The sequence below is a fragment of the Dipodomys merriami genome, unplaced genomic scaffold, assembly GCF_024711535.1.
Source record: "Dipodomys merriami isolate MVZ:Mamm:240054 unplaced genomic scaffold, mDipMer1.0.p SCAF_128, whole genome shotgun sequence".
In the NCBI taxonomy this organism is placed as follows: Eukaryota; Metazoa; Chordata; class Mammalia; order Rodentia; family Heteromyidae; genus Dipodomys; species Dipodomys merriami.
The window spans coordinates 3,001,304-3,015,854 of record NW_027202582.1 but is presented as its reverse complement, the minus strand read 5'-3'; the positions used below and the strand labels follow the sequence as shown (position 1 = coordinate 3,015,854).

General features: G+C 46.5%; 1 protein-coding gene and 1 long non-coding RNA gene across 4 annotated transcripts; one reads left to right on the top strand and one right to left on the bottom strand.

The window, feature by feature from the left end:
- Nucleotides 1-1,134: 1,134 nt before the first annotated feature.
- Nucleotides 1,135-3,194, bottom strand: LOC138824353 (uncharacterized). Of its 2 annotated transcripts, XR_011371064.1 has the most exons (3): nt 2,854-3,194; nt 1,653-1,792; nt 1,135-1,309 (listed from the first exon to the last, which is right to left on the bottom strand). It is a non-coding gene; the product is annotated as an uncharacterized lncRNA (long non-coding RNA). The 2 variants fall into 2 exon arrangements; XR_011371063.1 differs by lacking the exon at nt 2,854-3,194 and having other exon boundaries at nt 1,653-1,943.
- Nucleotides 2,249-13,550, top strand: LOC138824352 (RNA-binding protein 4B). Of its 2 annotated transcripts, none has more exons than XM_070018189.1 (4): nt 2,249-2,374; nt 3,043-3,466; nt 9,793-10,460; nt 12,973-13,550. In XM_070018189.1, the coding sequence occupies exons 2-3, from the start codon at nt 3,055-3,057 to the stop codon at nt 10,449-10,451; spliced, it is 1,071 nt and encodes a 356-aa protein (XP_069874290.1). In that variant the 5' UTR covers nt 2,249-2,374; nt 3,043-3,054; the 3' UTR covers nt 10,452-10,460; nt 12,973-13,550. The 2 variants fall into 2 exon arrangements, with proteins under 2 accessions (XP_069874290.1, XP_069874289.1); XM_070018188.1 differs by lacking the exon at nt 2,249-2,374 and adding an exon at nt 2,569-2,664.
- The last annotated feature ends 1,001 nt before the right edge of the window (nt 13,551-14,551 follow it).

Below are 14,551 nucleotides of genomic sequence, written 5' to 3'. Positions count from 1 at the left end.
TGAGCCACAGCTCCACTTCCTGCTTTTGGATGGTCAACTCGAAATAAGCATGTCACAGCTTTTCCTGCATGGGCTAGCTTTGAACCATGGTCCTCAGATCCTGAATAGCTAGGATTGCAGGCGTGATGAGACACTGGTGCCTGGCCAATATGTCTTTTTGATAATTTCCACATTTAGATTTTTTGTGTATCTTTTTTTTTTTTTTTTGGTCGGCCGTGGGGCTTGAACTCTGGGCCTGGGCGCTGTCCTTCAGCTCTTCAGCTCAAGGCGAGTACTTTACCACTTGAGCTACAGCGCCACTTCCGGTTTTCTGGTGGTTTATTGGAGATGGGAGTCTCACGGTCTCTTCTGCCCGGGCTGGCTTTGAACCGCGATCCTCAGATCTCAGCCTCCTGAGTAGCTAGGATTACAGGCGTGAGCCACCAGCGCCCAGCTTCCACATTTAGATTTTTAAGGAATGAAAAAAACACATGAAAATGTTTCAGGAGTTGTGGCTCAAGTGGTAGAGCATCAGCCTTGAGAGAAACAGACAAGTGAGAATGCAAGTCCCTAAGTTTAACCCCTAACCCCCTGTATTGGCACATATACAAAAACCTTCACGGAGCATCTGTAATCCCAATATTGAAAAGGCCAAGGCAGGATTGCAAGTTTGAGACCACTCTGGGCTACGTACGGGTCTCATGAAAGAGGAAGAGGGGAGGAGAGAGGGAGGGAGAAAGGAGAGAAGGAAGGGAGTAGGGCAAAGGAAGGAGGGAAGAGAGAAAATGGGACATGAGTTTTGGAAATCTCAGAAAATTTGGGAAATTGGGTGGGGGGAGGGGAGGAATCCAAAAATGCAGGGTGTGGAGACAGGTGGCAGGAGACTCAGATTCTCTAAGAGGGTTTTCTGAAAGGTCCTGTGCAGGTGGTTCACATTTGTAATCCTAGCTACTTAGGAGATTGAGATTTTAGGATCACTGTTCAAAGCTAGCTTGGGCAGAAAAATCCATGAGACGCTTATCTCCAATTAACCACCAAACGTGGAGCTATGGCTCAAGTGGTAGAGTACCAATGTTGGGTGGAAAGAGCTTAGCGGGGAGCTGAAGTCCTGAATTCAAGCCGCAACACTAACACTGACACACACACACACACGACTTTAGATAAGAATACTTTAGATAAGGATAATAAAACTTTAGATAAGGATAATAGTGAACATTAAAGAAAAATGTTCCATCCACTGCCAAGACTATCCAAGAGTGAAGTCTGAGTCCAGACGGCGGGGAGGCAAGTAGGATTCAGGGGAGACAAGCCTTGAGGTCGGTTATTAAAACTGGAAGAACAGAGACTGACAAAGTGATCGGGGGACAGAGACAGTGTCCAAGTACCTGGGGAGGCAGCGCGGGAGACCCGCGCCTCGGTGTCCGAGCAGTGTCACGGGTCACCCCAGGGAGGAGTGGTGGCCCCCCGCCCCCCCCCCCGCGTCCATCCATCTTCCCGCGCGCCCCGCGTGTCCGGCGGCCGCGCCCCCCCGCCGCCAGGGGGCGCGCTTGCACCGCGGCTGGCCGCTGACCGCCTGGGATCTCTGGCAGCCCGGGGCGGACGTGGAGAACCCGGCACTCCCCCCGGCCCGAGCCTCGGGAACTGTGATGTACACCCCCAAAATCAGACCTTACCCTGAACAGCGAGAAACGTCAATTCACACGCAGCGCGGGTCCGAACGCCTCGGCGCTACCCCAGCTCTTCCGCCGAACACCTTCCTGCTCCCAGGTTCCCGGTCCTCACCGGGGAAGAACGACGTGTGCACTGATGACATCTGAAAGGATTTAAAGAGCCCCCCGCCCCCAATGAAGAAGCCTCGGTTTAAAAGGTGGCGCGCCCGGATTTCCGAAGCGTTGCCCCCAGCGCCCACCGAGGTTGGCCCGCCCGCTCCGAGCCCCCGCCGCCCCCGGCGCGGAGCCCGTGAGCCGGCCCTTTGTCACCGAGCCCCCAGTCCCCGAAGGCCCGGTATCTCGGCCCATTGTGAAGGGTAGTGACGCCCCCCAGAGTTCCGATTTCACCCCGGCGGTGGTTGCGTCTCGAGCCTTTCTGACGCGTGAGTCGCAATCCCCTCCTCTGGCCGTGATTGGCTGGCCGGGGCTAGGGGCGGGCTGACCTCCGCTCCGCAGCGGTCTCACCCGCAGGCCCCGCCCCTTTGGTGGGCTGTCACTTGTATGCGGCCTCCGGATTGGTTATCCGGCGCCCGCGAGGGGGAGGTGAAAGCGGCTGCGCGCACTCGCGCGTGCGTGAGCTGGCGCGCGAGGAAAGGCCCGGTCGCGCCGAGGCTCGAGCGGCGGTCGCCATTTTGTAAGGTTCTCTCTGACGCGGGAGCCGCCGCCACCGCCGCCGCCATCCGGAGGTACGAGAAGGTCTTGGGGAGATGTGGGGGGCCCGGGGTGGGCCAGGCCGGGGCTCTCGCCGAAGGGAACGGCCCGGGTTTGGGGGTTCTCACCTTGCCGCGGAAGGTCCGGGGCCGACGAGGGGAGGCGGGGCCGGGGGCCCGGAGGGGGCGGGGCGGGGGTCGGGCCGAGCCTTTGTTGGGCTGCGGAGGCTGGAGGTTGAGCGGCCGGCTCGGGCGTCCTGGGGTCGGGGGAAGAGACCCTCTTATTCGCGAGAGCGTCTCGGGAGGTGATGCCACACGATGGGAAGGTACAGATTTCCCTCCAAAACCTTGTCACCGGGGACACCGGTGCCGCTAAGCCTGTCCACTTGGGGTTTTTCTTTATCCTTCGTGTTGTAAAGCCTGAAGCCGCTAACCCCGTGACTTCAGCGCGCCCCGTGTCACCGAGACCGGGGACCGGGCTGTGCATTGATTTCCCCCACCCCACCCTGACCTACCGGTTTGCATGTCATCCACATTTTGCTTTACTTAAGAACAGGCTGCTTCCTCTGTTAAGAATAATGAACGTCTGTCTGTAAAGGTCTCGGAGGTGCCCACAACTTCAGAGTATGAAAGCGACGTGACCGCAGCTGCCATCGAATTCCTCAGCCTACACCTGATTTTTGAAATCTTTTGTTTTCTCTCAGGCTCTTGTCAGGATGGTGAAGCTGTTCATCGGAAACCTGCCCCGCGAGGCCACAGAGCAGGAGATCCGCTCACTCTTCGAGCAGTATGGGAAGGTGCTGGAATGTGACATCATTAAGAATTACGGCTTCGTGCACATAGAGGACAAGACGGCGGCCGAGGATGCCATCCGAAACCTGCACCACTACAAGCTTCATGGGGTGAACATCAATGTGGAAGCCAGCAAGAATAAGAGCAAAGCTTCAACCAAGTTACACGTGGGCAACATCAGTCCCACTTGTACCAACCAAGAGCTTCGGGCCAAGTTTGAGGAGTATGGTCCAGTCATCGAATGTGACATCGTGAAAGATTACGCTTTTGTCCACATGGAGCGGGCCGAGGATGCAGTGGAGGCCATCAGGGGCCTGGACAACACAGAGTTCCAAGGTGAACTGCTCTGGGTTCTGGGGGTGGGGGAACAGAGCTGAGGCAAGAGCACAAGACCAGTCGGGCTAGGTGATCTGTTCTCTTAGCTATTTGCTCTTATGCATAATTTACACTTGGAGAAGCAAACACTTCCCTCTTTCAGGTTTGCTGAGATGTTCTTCTACAACCGGGTAGGATTGCAAATTGGAGGTTACTGTATGCAATGATGTTCATTCATTTGAGCGCTGTATGAAGTCTAGTCTCTCTGGGCAAATGAGTACCTCATGGTAGAAGGAAGGGTAGAAGGCTTACCAGCTTTGCTGTGATCAAGAAACCTTTTATTTAAGAGATTGAACACTTAGGTAATGGTAAGAAAAACAAGGTGTTTACAGGAAACCCTGTGTTGGAAGGCTGGGCAGTGATTGGGTTTGAGGTGGGGGTGGGGGAGCTTCAGTCTGGATTATACAAGCAGAGCCAAAAATATATCATGGTCTATTAGTTCCACCAAACATTATTTAATCATGGGTGGCGAAAGGGGTAGGCAAAGTTTTAGAAATTTAAGGTTGAATGGAAATGATGTTGTTGCTTGTGAAGCAGTTCCAGTGAGGGCTTCACAGAGCATATCATACTGCTTATATTGAAAATAAAGGTACCCAAGCTGTCATTAAGGGGCTTGAAAACTCTAGAATTGTGCTAATATAGTAATCATTGCAAATGTAGTACATTTACGTTAACTGAAATTAAATGGTATTTAAAATTCCTTTTTCACTTGGTCACAAGGGTAATGGCTACTGCATTAGCACATGTGAGACATTTCCATCGTCATAGAAAGTTCTGCTGGATAGTGCTGTTCTGCAAGGTTTCATCAGCAATGTCAGATCAGACCACACATTCACAGCCATTTTCCTTTTTCCAAAGTCAACACACTCATTGTCCCAAATGCCACTAAAAGAGATGTGAGGAAGTACTGAAAAGTCCTTGGCTAAACCTAGAAAAGAGAATGAAAAGACCAAGGGGAGAAAAGGGTAAAAAAAAAGTGTGCAAATAGCTGATATTTGTGAGGGAACACTAGAGTACTCCTGGCCTCAACCAGTGATTTCCTGAACTGAAGTTACTCTTCAGAGCATGGGGCCAAACTGCATTACCAGTCATTTTCCTTTCCTTCCCTCCCTCCCTCCCTCCCACCCTCCCTCCCACCCTCCCTTCCTTCCTTCCTTCCTTCCTTCCTTCCTTCCTTCCTTCCTTCCTTCCTTCCTTCCTTCCTTCCTTCTTGGGGCTTGAACTTAGGGCCTGGGCACTGTCCCTGAGCTTTATTTCCTCAAGACTAGTGCTCTACCACTTAAGCCTCAGTTCCACTTGTGGCTTTTGTGGTGTTTAATTGGAGATAAGAGTCTCATGGACTTTCCTGCCCGGGCTGGCTTTGAACCGGGATCCTCAGATCTCAGCCTCCTGAGTAGCTAGGATTACAGGGGTGAGCCACCAATGCCTGGCTTCTGCACTTACAGAGTTAGGGCTAGGAATGTGACTTAGTGGTAGAGTGCGTGTCTAGCATGCATGAAGCCCTGGGTTAAATTCCTCAGTAACACATGAACAGAAAAGACTGGAAGTGGTGCTGTGGCTCAAGTGGTAGAGCGCTAGCCTTAAGCACAGAAAGGCTCAGGGACAGAGCCCAGGCCCTGGGTTAAAACTCCAGGACCAGCCAAAATAAATAAAATAAGAGTTGATGATCTCTTCCATACTTCCCTCCCAGACCCCTAGCAAGACTAGAATATGGCAGCAAATGTGAAATGTTGGTGCTGCTCACAACTATGTTAGAAAGTTGATTAAGATGGAAAAGCTTTCCTTATTTTTCATGCTAACTTTTTTTTATTATTTTGGAATGCTGGTGCATTTCAGCTTTAAAAGTATTCTTAATTCTTTTCATTTGCTATGAATGGATGATGGTGGACAGTGGGGAGTGAAGGAGGTCCCCTCTCCCTAGGTGTTAAGCAAAATGTTCTTTTACTCAGCCCCGAACCTCTGGTTCTGAAGGAGGCTTCTCACTTGTCAGGTAACAAGCAAAACGTAAACCGATGTAAAATCCAGGTACAAACACTGCATATGTATTCTTAGTACAATACTACATATCTTTTTATTTTTTGTAAGACAGATGCTTATTTACATTTTATTAGCATCAATTAGTTGTACAAGGAAGTTTCATTTTGACATGTCCCTTTATGTACACAGTGTACCTTTGGTTAGACTCACACACACACCCATCCCCGCTCTTAAAAAAAGTAATAAGAGGAAAGAGGGAAGATTGTATTAGAAAAGCTGAGAATTGGCTTAGGATGAGCATGTGTTTGGGTTTGTTTGCCTTATTTTTGGTGCTGAAAACCGAACTGAGTCCCTTGTGCATGCTAAATAGCACTCCATCATAGAGTTACACCCCCAGTCCTAAGTATGTGTCTTAATAAAGCAGGTATAATTACTTTAGGAAGTGGATATCTGAATAATGAATGGAACCATGTTTTTTTGTTTGTTTGTTTTAGTGTTTCACTTCCTTAGAAAGTATAAATGATAAACTGAATTAGGAAGAAAATGTGTTTGGTTTTCTGATTCTCTGCCTGACTCCTCTAATTCTGCGTTATAAAACAGACATTTTTGTGACCATCTTTTTTTCCAGGTGATAAGTAAGTTTAGTATTGTAATATAAAGTTAGTTACTTTTGCTGTATTCCTTTTTTTTTTTTTTTTTTGGTCAGTCATGGGGCTTGAACTCTGGGCCTAGGTGCTGCCCCTGAGCTCTTTAGCTCAAGGCGAGTGCTCTACTGCTTGAGCCACAGGGCCACTTTGGGTTTTCTGGTGGTTTATTGGAGATAAGAGTCTCATGGACTTTCCTGCCTGAGCTGGCTTTGAACCGCAATCCTCAGCCTCCTGAGTGCCACCGGCACCCGGCGCTTTTTGTTTTTTAAGACATGGTCTCCCTCTAGCCCAGACTGGCTTCCTACTAGAGGTCCTCTTGCCTCGGAGTACTGGGGTTAGAGGCAAGGGCCATCGCACCTGGCTTCTATTTTTCAATTTAAAGCTTTTACAAATCATCGAATGAAGGTAGCCCCTAAAAAGTGCCACTTTGAGCTGATGGCTCACCTGTAATCCTAGCTACTTGGAAGCTAGGAATGGAAGAATCATGGTTTGAAGCCAACCTAGGCAGAAAAATTTGAGACCCTCTCTCAACCAAGAGCTGGGTCCAGTAGCATAGCTACAGGAGGAAGGTTAAAATAGGTAGATCAGAAGCCAGGGTGTGCTGGGCTGGAAATCTCAGAAATTACCACTAAGAAGCATTTGGAGGTATCCTCGGCTCAGTGATGAGTGCCTACCGAGCAAGCACTGGCCTGAGTCAGACTCCCTCCTTACCCCTGCCCCCCGCCCCCCACCCAGCACTATCTTATTCTATGTTAATGACTGCCATTTCTAAAAGGAAGTTGTAGACTCTCAGTTTACCTGTTTCTCAAAATGGTTTCTTTCTACAAGCATCAGTGAACAGTTTTCATACGAACTAGCAAGGAAAGTAACCATTCATGCTGCTGAAAGGGAAGTGTATGTAGTGGTGTCTTGGTCAGGATGAAGTCAAAAGGACTATTACATATTAACTACATCTCTACCCATCTGTGCATTCTGGCACGTGTAGCTCAGAAATTAGGACCCTGAGGTTTCCACATCTCAGCATTTTAATACTCTCTTCTACTCTCACTCCCAAGAGTAAACAATTTTATTGGTCTGGTTTTCTGGAGAGTATTAAGAGTTCAGTAACCTGTAGATGTCAGAAAATCTTTCTTTTCTTCTGTGGTAAAATCGTCAGTTTTCTTTGACCTGGTTCCTAAAAGTAATAGAGAAGCATAGTACAACTCACAGAGATAGATTTTGCCATAGGTCCTTACAAACTTGAGTAAAGAAAGGCAAGAATTGAGATTGGATTTCATATTTAAAATATCAAAGTAAAATTACTAGATTTGTTTTTCTAAACTCTAAAGAAAGTATTGAGCAAATTCAATGAATTATTTTTCCTTACAGATGATTTCTAGGCCTCTGGAATGGCTGGCTTTTGGATTGTCATGGTTTCTCTGACTTCAGAATTAAGAGTAGTTTGTGGCTCATGTAGCTTAATCTCACTTGTATGTTTGAAAGCCACCATTTTCTAGTCTAAATTATAGAGAGCTCTATTATATAGAAATAGGCAGAAATCTGTTTCTCTTCTAAACATTATGGTCCTTAATAACATTGAAGGATTAGATTAGGAATATTTAAATCTGAAAGTTTAATGGTAGGTTGGGTGACTCAGTACTTCCTTCATTTGGTATCTTTTTTTTTTTTTTTTGGTGGTACTAGGGTTTGGACTCAATGCCTCATGATTGCCAGGTAGGTACTCCATCACTTGAGTCATTCTGCCAGCCCTTTTCATGTTGGTTAGTTTTTGGTAGTCTTTGTGTTTAGGCCAGCCTGAACCTCAGTTCTGTTTGTGCTGTTAGAGGCAACAAGTACTGGAAAGTGAGGGGGCCTTACGACATTGACTAAATTGGTGGAGCATACTAACCTGCTCCCCTCTCAAGTTCCATACAGGCACTATTGTGGCTGCTGTCCTGAATCCCAAAGGGATGACTGGAGCACAAGGCTTTCTGTCAACCTACCTGCACACATACAGGACAAGTTCTGTTTAAGAGAGCAACTTGCCGGTGCAGATGGGGATTTGTCCCTAGTAGCCCTTGTGTGACATGAAGCCCAGCCCTCTGTGCTCACTGCCTTTGGCTCCAATTTGAAAAACTTCTACTTGATCTCCAAACTGCTGAGATATACTACTTTTCTTAAACTGCTTTTAAAGACCAATGCTTTCATCAATAAGGGTTGAAATTCCCAAGTTTGGTGGTACACAAGCCCCAGAGAGAATTTTTTTCTCTTAGCAATTCTTCAATGCCTGTCATTTCCTGGAAGCATGGACAAGGCTTGTTAGAATGGGTGAGATTTTTAGGTAATTGCATTTTTCTAACAAGTGGAGAATCCCTGTAAGAAATTATAAGCTATGTAGCAGGGTGAATTGCTGATCACTCCACTACATACAAACATTTTGTCCTTAAAAAGCTGGTAGGGTTTGTTTTTCGTCTGTTTTGTTTTCTGCTGGTCCTGGGGCTTGAACCAAGGGCACTGTCTCTGAGCTTTAGTGCTCACCACACTTGAGCTATAGCTCCATTTCGGACTTTTTGGTGGTGAATTGGAGATGAGTCTCACAGACTTTCCTGTGATCCTCAGATCTCAGGCTCCTGGGTAGCCTGGAATTACAGGCATTAGCCAACAGTGCCTGACTCCTGTTACTGGGTTTTTTTGTTTGGGGCGGTTGTGGGGCTTGAACTCGAGGCCTGGGCGCTTTCTCTGAGCTCTTTTGCTCAGAGCTAGCTCTCTATCACTTTGAGCCACAGCTCCACTTCCAGTGGTTAATTAAAGAGTATCAAGGGGATTTTTCTGCTCAGGCTGGCTTTGAACTGTGATCCTCAGATCTCAGCCTCCTGAGTAGCTAGGATTACAGGCGTGAGCCACCAGCGCCCAGCTGCTAGTACTGTTTTAAAATCTTAATTCTTAAGTAAATATATAATTCTTGTTGAAAGCAGCTGGTCCAATAATCTTCTTTTCTGCAGTAGAATGGACTAAGAGAAAAGGTGGCGGGGTGTGTGTGTATATGTGTGTTGAAATCTTGAGGGTCTTAAAAAACTCCACAGGTAGAGAGATGAATCAAGTCAAGTATGGTTTAGGTGCACAATACAGCCTCTGGTGATAACCAGCTCAAATTGCTGGAGGAAACAAGATAGCAGAAGATTCCTGTTGTTGAAGTTTTCATTCTTTTTGCAATGCTAAGTCCTGAATCCAGGATACTGAGTACTGAATGCCATCTAATAAGCATGTGCTATTAGCACTGGGCTATATCCTGCAGGACTTTGCTCTGGTTTGTGGGCGCTTAGGAAATATAGGAAATGTCCAGGTGGGAAACACGGCTTCCAAATGTGGCCTAACTGAAGTTCTGCTAGATAAATGGAGTATGGCAGGCCTTAACTGCTAAACTAGTAACAGGCACAGAGGGAAGTTTTTCCCTTTCTGTGTTGGAAGAGCCGTGGAGACCGGCGGGAGGGAGTGTGGTGTTGGCGACCGAGGGGACTCGTTTCCTGTCACCTCTACTGAAGCATCAGCTTGTTTGGGGGCGAGGCTTGCTGAGTGAAGTCACAGGAATGTATGCGTTGCGTGTGTTTCTTCTGTTTGCTTTCATTGGGGAGGGTAAAAAATACCACCGAGATATAATAAATTATCACAATCTATTTCCTCAAGGCAAAAGAATGCACGTGCAGTTGTCCACCAGCCGGCTTCGGACTGCTCCTGGGATGGGAGACCAGAGCGGCTGTTACCGGTGCGGGAAGGAGGGGCACTGGTCCAAAGAGTGTCCGGTGGACCGCACGGGGCGCGTGGCGGACTTTACGGAGCAGTACAATGAACAGTACGGCGCGGTGCGCACGCCCTACACCATGGGCTACGGGGAGTCCGTGTACTACAACGATGCCTACGGCGCCCTCGACTACTACAAGCGCTACCGCGTGCGCTCCTACGAGGCCGTGGCGGCTGCGGCGGCCGCCTCCGCCTACAACTACGCAGAGCAGTCCATGTCCCACCTGCCCCAAGTCCAGAGCTCGGCCGTGACCAACCACCTCAACTCCACCTCGGTGGATCCCTACGACAGACACCTATTGCAGAACTCGGGGGCGGCCGCCACCTCAGCCGCCATGGCCGCCTCCTCTTCGTCTTACTACGGAAGGGACAGGAGCCCGCTGCGCCGCTCGGCAGCCGCGCTCCCGGCAGTCGGCGAGGGCTACGGGTACGGGCCAGAGAGCGAGCTGTCTCAGGCCTCCGCAGCTGCACGGAATTCTCTGTATGACATGGCCCGGTATGAGCGAGAGCAGTATGTGGACCGAACACGGTACTCAGCCTTTTAAAAACTGGAGGTGAGAGTGGGGTGGGCGTAGTAAGATTCACCTAGTTCCCTTGCAAGAGAACTTGTCTTCATCCCGGAGGCTCCAGCCACTTGTTTGCTGTCAGAACTGTACCCAAAAACTAGGTTGGCGTATTTCTGCAGCTTAGGCCTGTTACACGGGTTTGTTTGGCCTTGTTGGGGTTTTAGTGCTTGGCCCAGTTTGTTAGTGTGAACATTCTTTAATCAGTTGTTTACGCAGATTTGGGGCACAGGATACATTTGAGGGAACTAGTAGTTGTCAGGTACCCTTGGTGCATACTGTCATCTAGACAATAAGGATTTTGGCCTATAGACAAGACCTAGGGCTCAGAGACATTCAGTACTTTGTCCTAAGTCATTGGGTAAATGAGAGGTAGAGCCCAAATTCAAACTCAGACCAAGCTAAAACTCATGTTCTTTCCACTGTGAAGGTCACTGTAGTCTTAAGCAGAAAGGGCTACAGGTTCAGGAACTACTAATGCTATCACAGGAAGAACATTAACTAGTTTTAGGCATCCAGTTTAAAACTGTTTCTTGGGTCATTAAGACTTTATCAAAGTATCCTATCTGCAAGCTAGATCAAGTCCTATAAATGTTTCATTCTGTGATGCTTGCTTCAGTGCCGAACATTCTGATGCTGTCCTGTGTAGTCCTTTTCCTTACTCAGATCGTAAACCTCTGTAAGCCCTCTCTTTGAAGCCTGTGCTATGTGTCCCATTTCCTTCTGCAGTTTTGTTTTTGTAGAGAATACTTAAGGAATTAGATAAACTGGTAATTTTCTGACATGCAAAAAAAAAATCCCATAGGTGGTAACTGAAATTTTAATGTTTCCTTTGAAATATGTACCAAAGGTATTAGAATGGCAAGAATAATTAGGAGATGGGCCAAATCATCAAAATGCAAATGGCAGCATGACAACTTTATATACTCATGGTTCTCTTTGTACTTTGAAATTGAGCATCCCTTAGAAGCCACTGAGCTTCCAGATTCCTAACTTACCTCCTCCCCTCTCTTGATGTATGTGTGTACAAGAAAACAAAGTTACAGCAACTTGCTCTTTGTAAAGTGAGAAGCAAATGTGACCAGAACTTTGATAAATTATATGTCCTACATGATTACGTTAGTAAGACTTGGGATTTCCTGAGACCGTGTGCAGCACTGTGTCCATCTTAGAACCTGTGGAGTTTGCTGTTAATTTTCACAGTTGGATCTACCATGAGATACCTATGAAGTAAGTTGCTATCAACTTGTCATATAACTTATTTCTATCATTACATTTTTAGTTACTAAGTATGTTATGGTTTTTAATGAATATTGTCAGGGCATTTTAAAATTGAATTTTAACTTGAAGCAGTGGCTGTTCAACTAACCTCATTTTAGTGATGACTTTCAAAGAAACTTACCTTCCAGGTGTGAACCTCAGATGGACTGAATAACCCTGAGTTGGTTGCAGTCCCAGGAGCCTGATGTTAATGAGGCTGCCAGGATGAAATACTCCAGAACTGTTGGGGATCCAAATTTGGGTCTCACCCTAGCAGAACTGATCCAAGAACATCACAACTTTTGAAGTGGATTGGCAAAGATCAAGAACAAGATTTGGCTCTTTGTGTGTAATAAGTAGAGGAACTTGGTGTGAGTTAACTTTTTTTTTTTTCTCCCTCCCAGCCATTGGTGGAGTTCCCGTCATCAATGGAAGAATTAGAAAAACCTAGCAGTCATTTCTTCTTTTGACTTGGTCAATTAGGGGAACTACTGGCACTATGGATCTACCTCCAATACTGTGACATGTAGTTGTGTGTGTTGTAGATGGACAAATGACAAACCACTTGTTGAGAATCTACCCTTTGTGACTATCATTTCAGAAAGTTTATGTGAAAGATTAAAATGATACATTTAGAATAGTGCAGCTGAGCCAGGCCCAGTGGGGTGTAGGTATAGTCATAACTACTTGGAAGGACAGCTTGAGCCCAAGAATTCATAGCTAAACTGGGCAACATGGTATGGCCGTGTTCTGTCTTTAAAAAGAGCAGGCAGGGTTGCTTACATGACTCTTTGGCTGGGGGGTGTGGCTCAAGCACAGGCCCCAAGTTCAAACTCAAAGAAAAAAGCAAATAGAACAGTTGACTATATCTGAGATCTCAGCACCTTCTGCTTTTCCTAAATTCCCAAATTAGCCTGAAATTCTTGATCATGTATGCCTTTTGTTGAAACCTGCTTAAAACATGGGTAAGAAAATGAGAAAGTGGAACTTACCACCACCACAGAAGTCTTCCACTTAGATTGCATATTGTTCTATACATTGCTATAAGTGGTTCTTATAGATAGCTATTAGAGTCCTGGGTTAATTTCGTGGGATACATTTGATACAGTCTGACTTGGTTTTGTTTTGTTCTTTGTTTTTCCCCGCCCCCGCTGGAATACAGGACGTGACCAGGGCCCTTGTACACGGAGCCAGGCTGCTGTCCAGGCATTGTGTAAGCCTCTTGTGTTGTGCTCTCTTTCAGGTAGGATAATTGCGGACTGAACCCTCGGGCTGCGGTCATATATGAGAACTTGCTCCGCGCGGTCCCCTTTGCCGGGATGTTTCCATTGCTTCATGTTTCAGTAAACAAAGGAGTTTGTGACCAACTATGTTTTCTTTCTTAATTTAATTCTTCTAAGTTGACTTTTCTTTCCTTCCTGATGCTAGTATCTGTAGCTTTTCACTGTTCCTTATATCTTCAGCCTCTGAACAGCCCTAGGTAAGGATTATGCTGGCATCCCCTTCCTCCATACAGTGGAGCCCTCTGATCTTGCTTTCCCTAGGAGTTGAGCCCTTCTCCCTGCCTACCTGCAGCATCTCCTTTCCCTTTAAAATGACCATGTAGTGGCAAGCAGCCTTTGCTCTTCTTTGTTAGCTCTGGACTCTAACATTGAAGCTAATCTTTGAAATTGCTAGGACCATTGGGGGTTTTGTTGTTGTTTTGTTTGTTTTTTTGTCTTACCTGTGATCGTGATACAGCATTAGCTGAAATTTAGCCTTGTTTTACTCCACTCCTCCCATTTTTTTATTTTTTGAAAAATAAACGTTTCTAACACTTAATCTTTCGTGTGACTATTATTTACATTGTGATGCTTTTCCAGTTGTGCTCAGCTACAAAGACTCAAGTGAATGAATGTCTAAAATTCAGAAGTAGAAGTGAGGTTAGTGGTACCTTCAGAAACAGGGATAGGTTAGCTGAGAATGTCACTAAAGTGATGAGTGTAATGTCACCAAGTTCAAATCCCAGTCCATCAAGTTTTAAAAAAGAAATAGTGAAAAAGCAGTCCAAATCTTGAGCCACCAATAAATAACGTGCAGCTTGTAGTCAAGCTCTTTCAAAATCACTAGAAGAGCACTAACAAACCTACAGCATTAATGGTAGAAGCCCAGCAGGGGACCACATGCAAAGGCTGAGGTAGGTCTCCAATGACCTAGCCAATGACTTGATTGGATTTGGGCTGGTTGGACCAATAAAAAAATGTTTCAACCAAGCCTAGTGGTACACATTTGTAATCCCAGCACTTGAGAGAATGAGATAGGATTTTGAGTTTAACACTAGGCAAGTTACACATGTGCAATTAGTGTGATATGTTAGGCTTCCCTAATCACGTCAGCAGAACTGATACTTTTTTAATCTTTTTTTTTACTTTTTATTTTTTTTGCCATTCCTGGGGCTTGAACTCAGGGTTTGGGTTCTGTCCCTAAGCTGCTTTTGCTCAAGGCTAGCACTCTACCACTTGGCCCACATTACTAGTTCCAGCTTTTTCTGTTTATGTGGTGTTGAGGAATGGAACCCAGGGCTTCATGCATGCTAGGTGAGCACTCTACCATTGAGTTATCTTCCTAGCCTGGTATTTTGTCTTAAAGGAAGAAAAAAAAAAATCATAGATGGGTTGGAGCCAGTAAGTGTTACGCAGGAACAGTCTGAAGAGAGGTGTTTAAAGCTGTAAGTGATTGATTTTCCTGAATAGTGTGTCTTGCTATTTTAACTGGGCCAACCTGTGACCACAATCCTATCATATGCCTCCAGGTGTGGCTAGCTGGTCCCTGGTGCACACCAT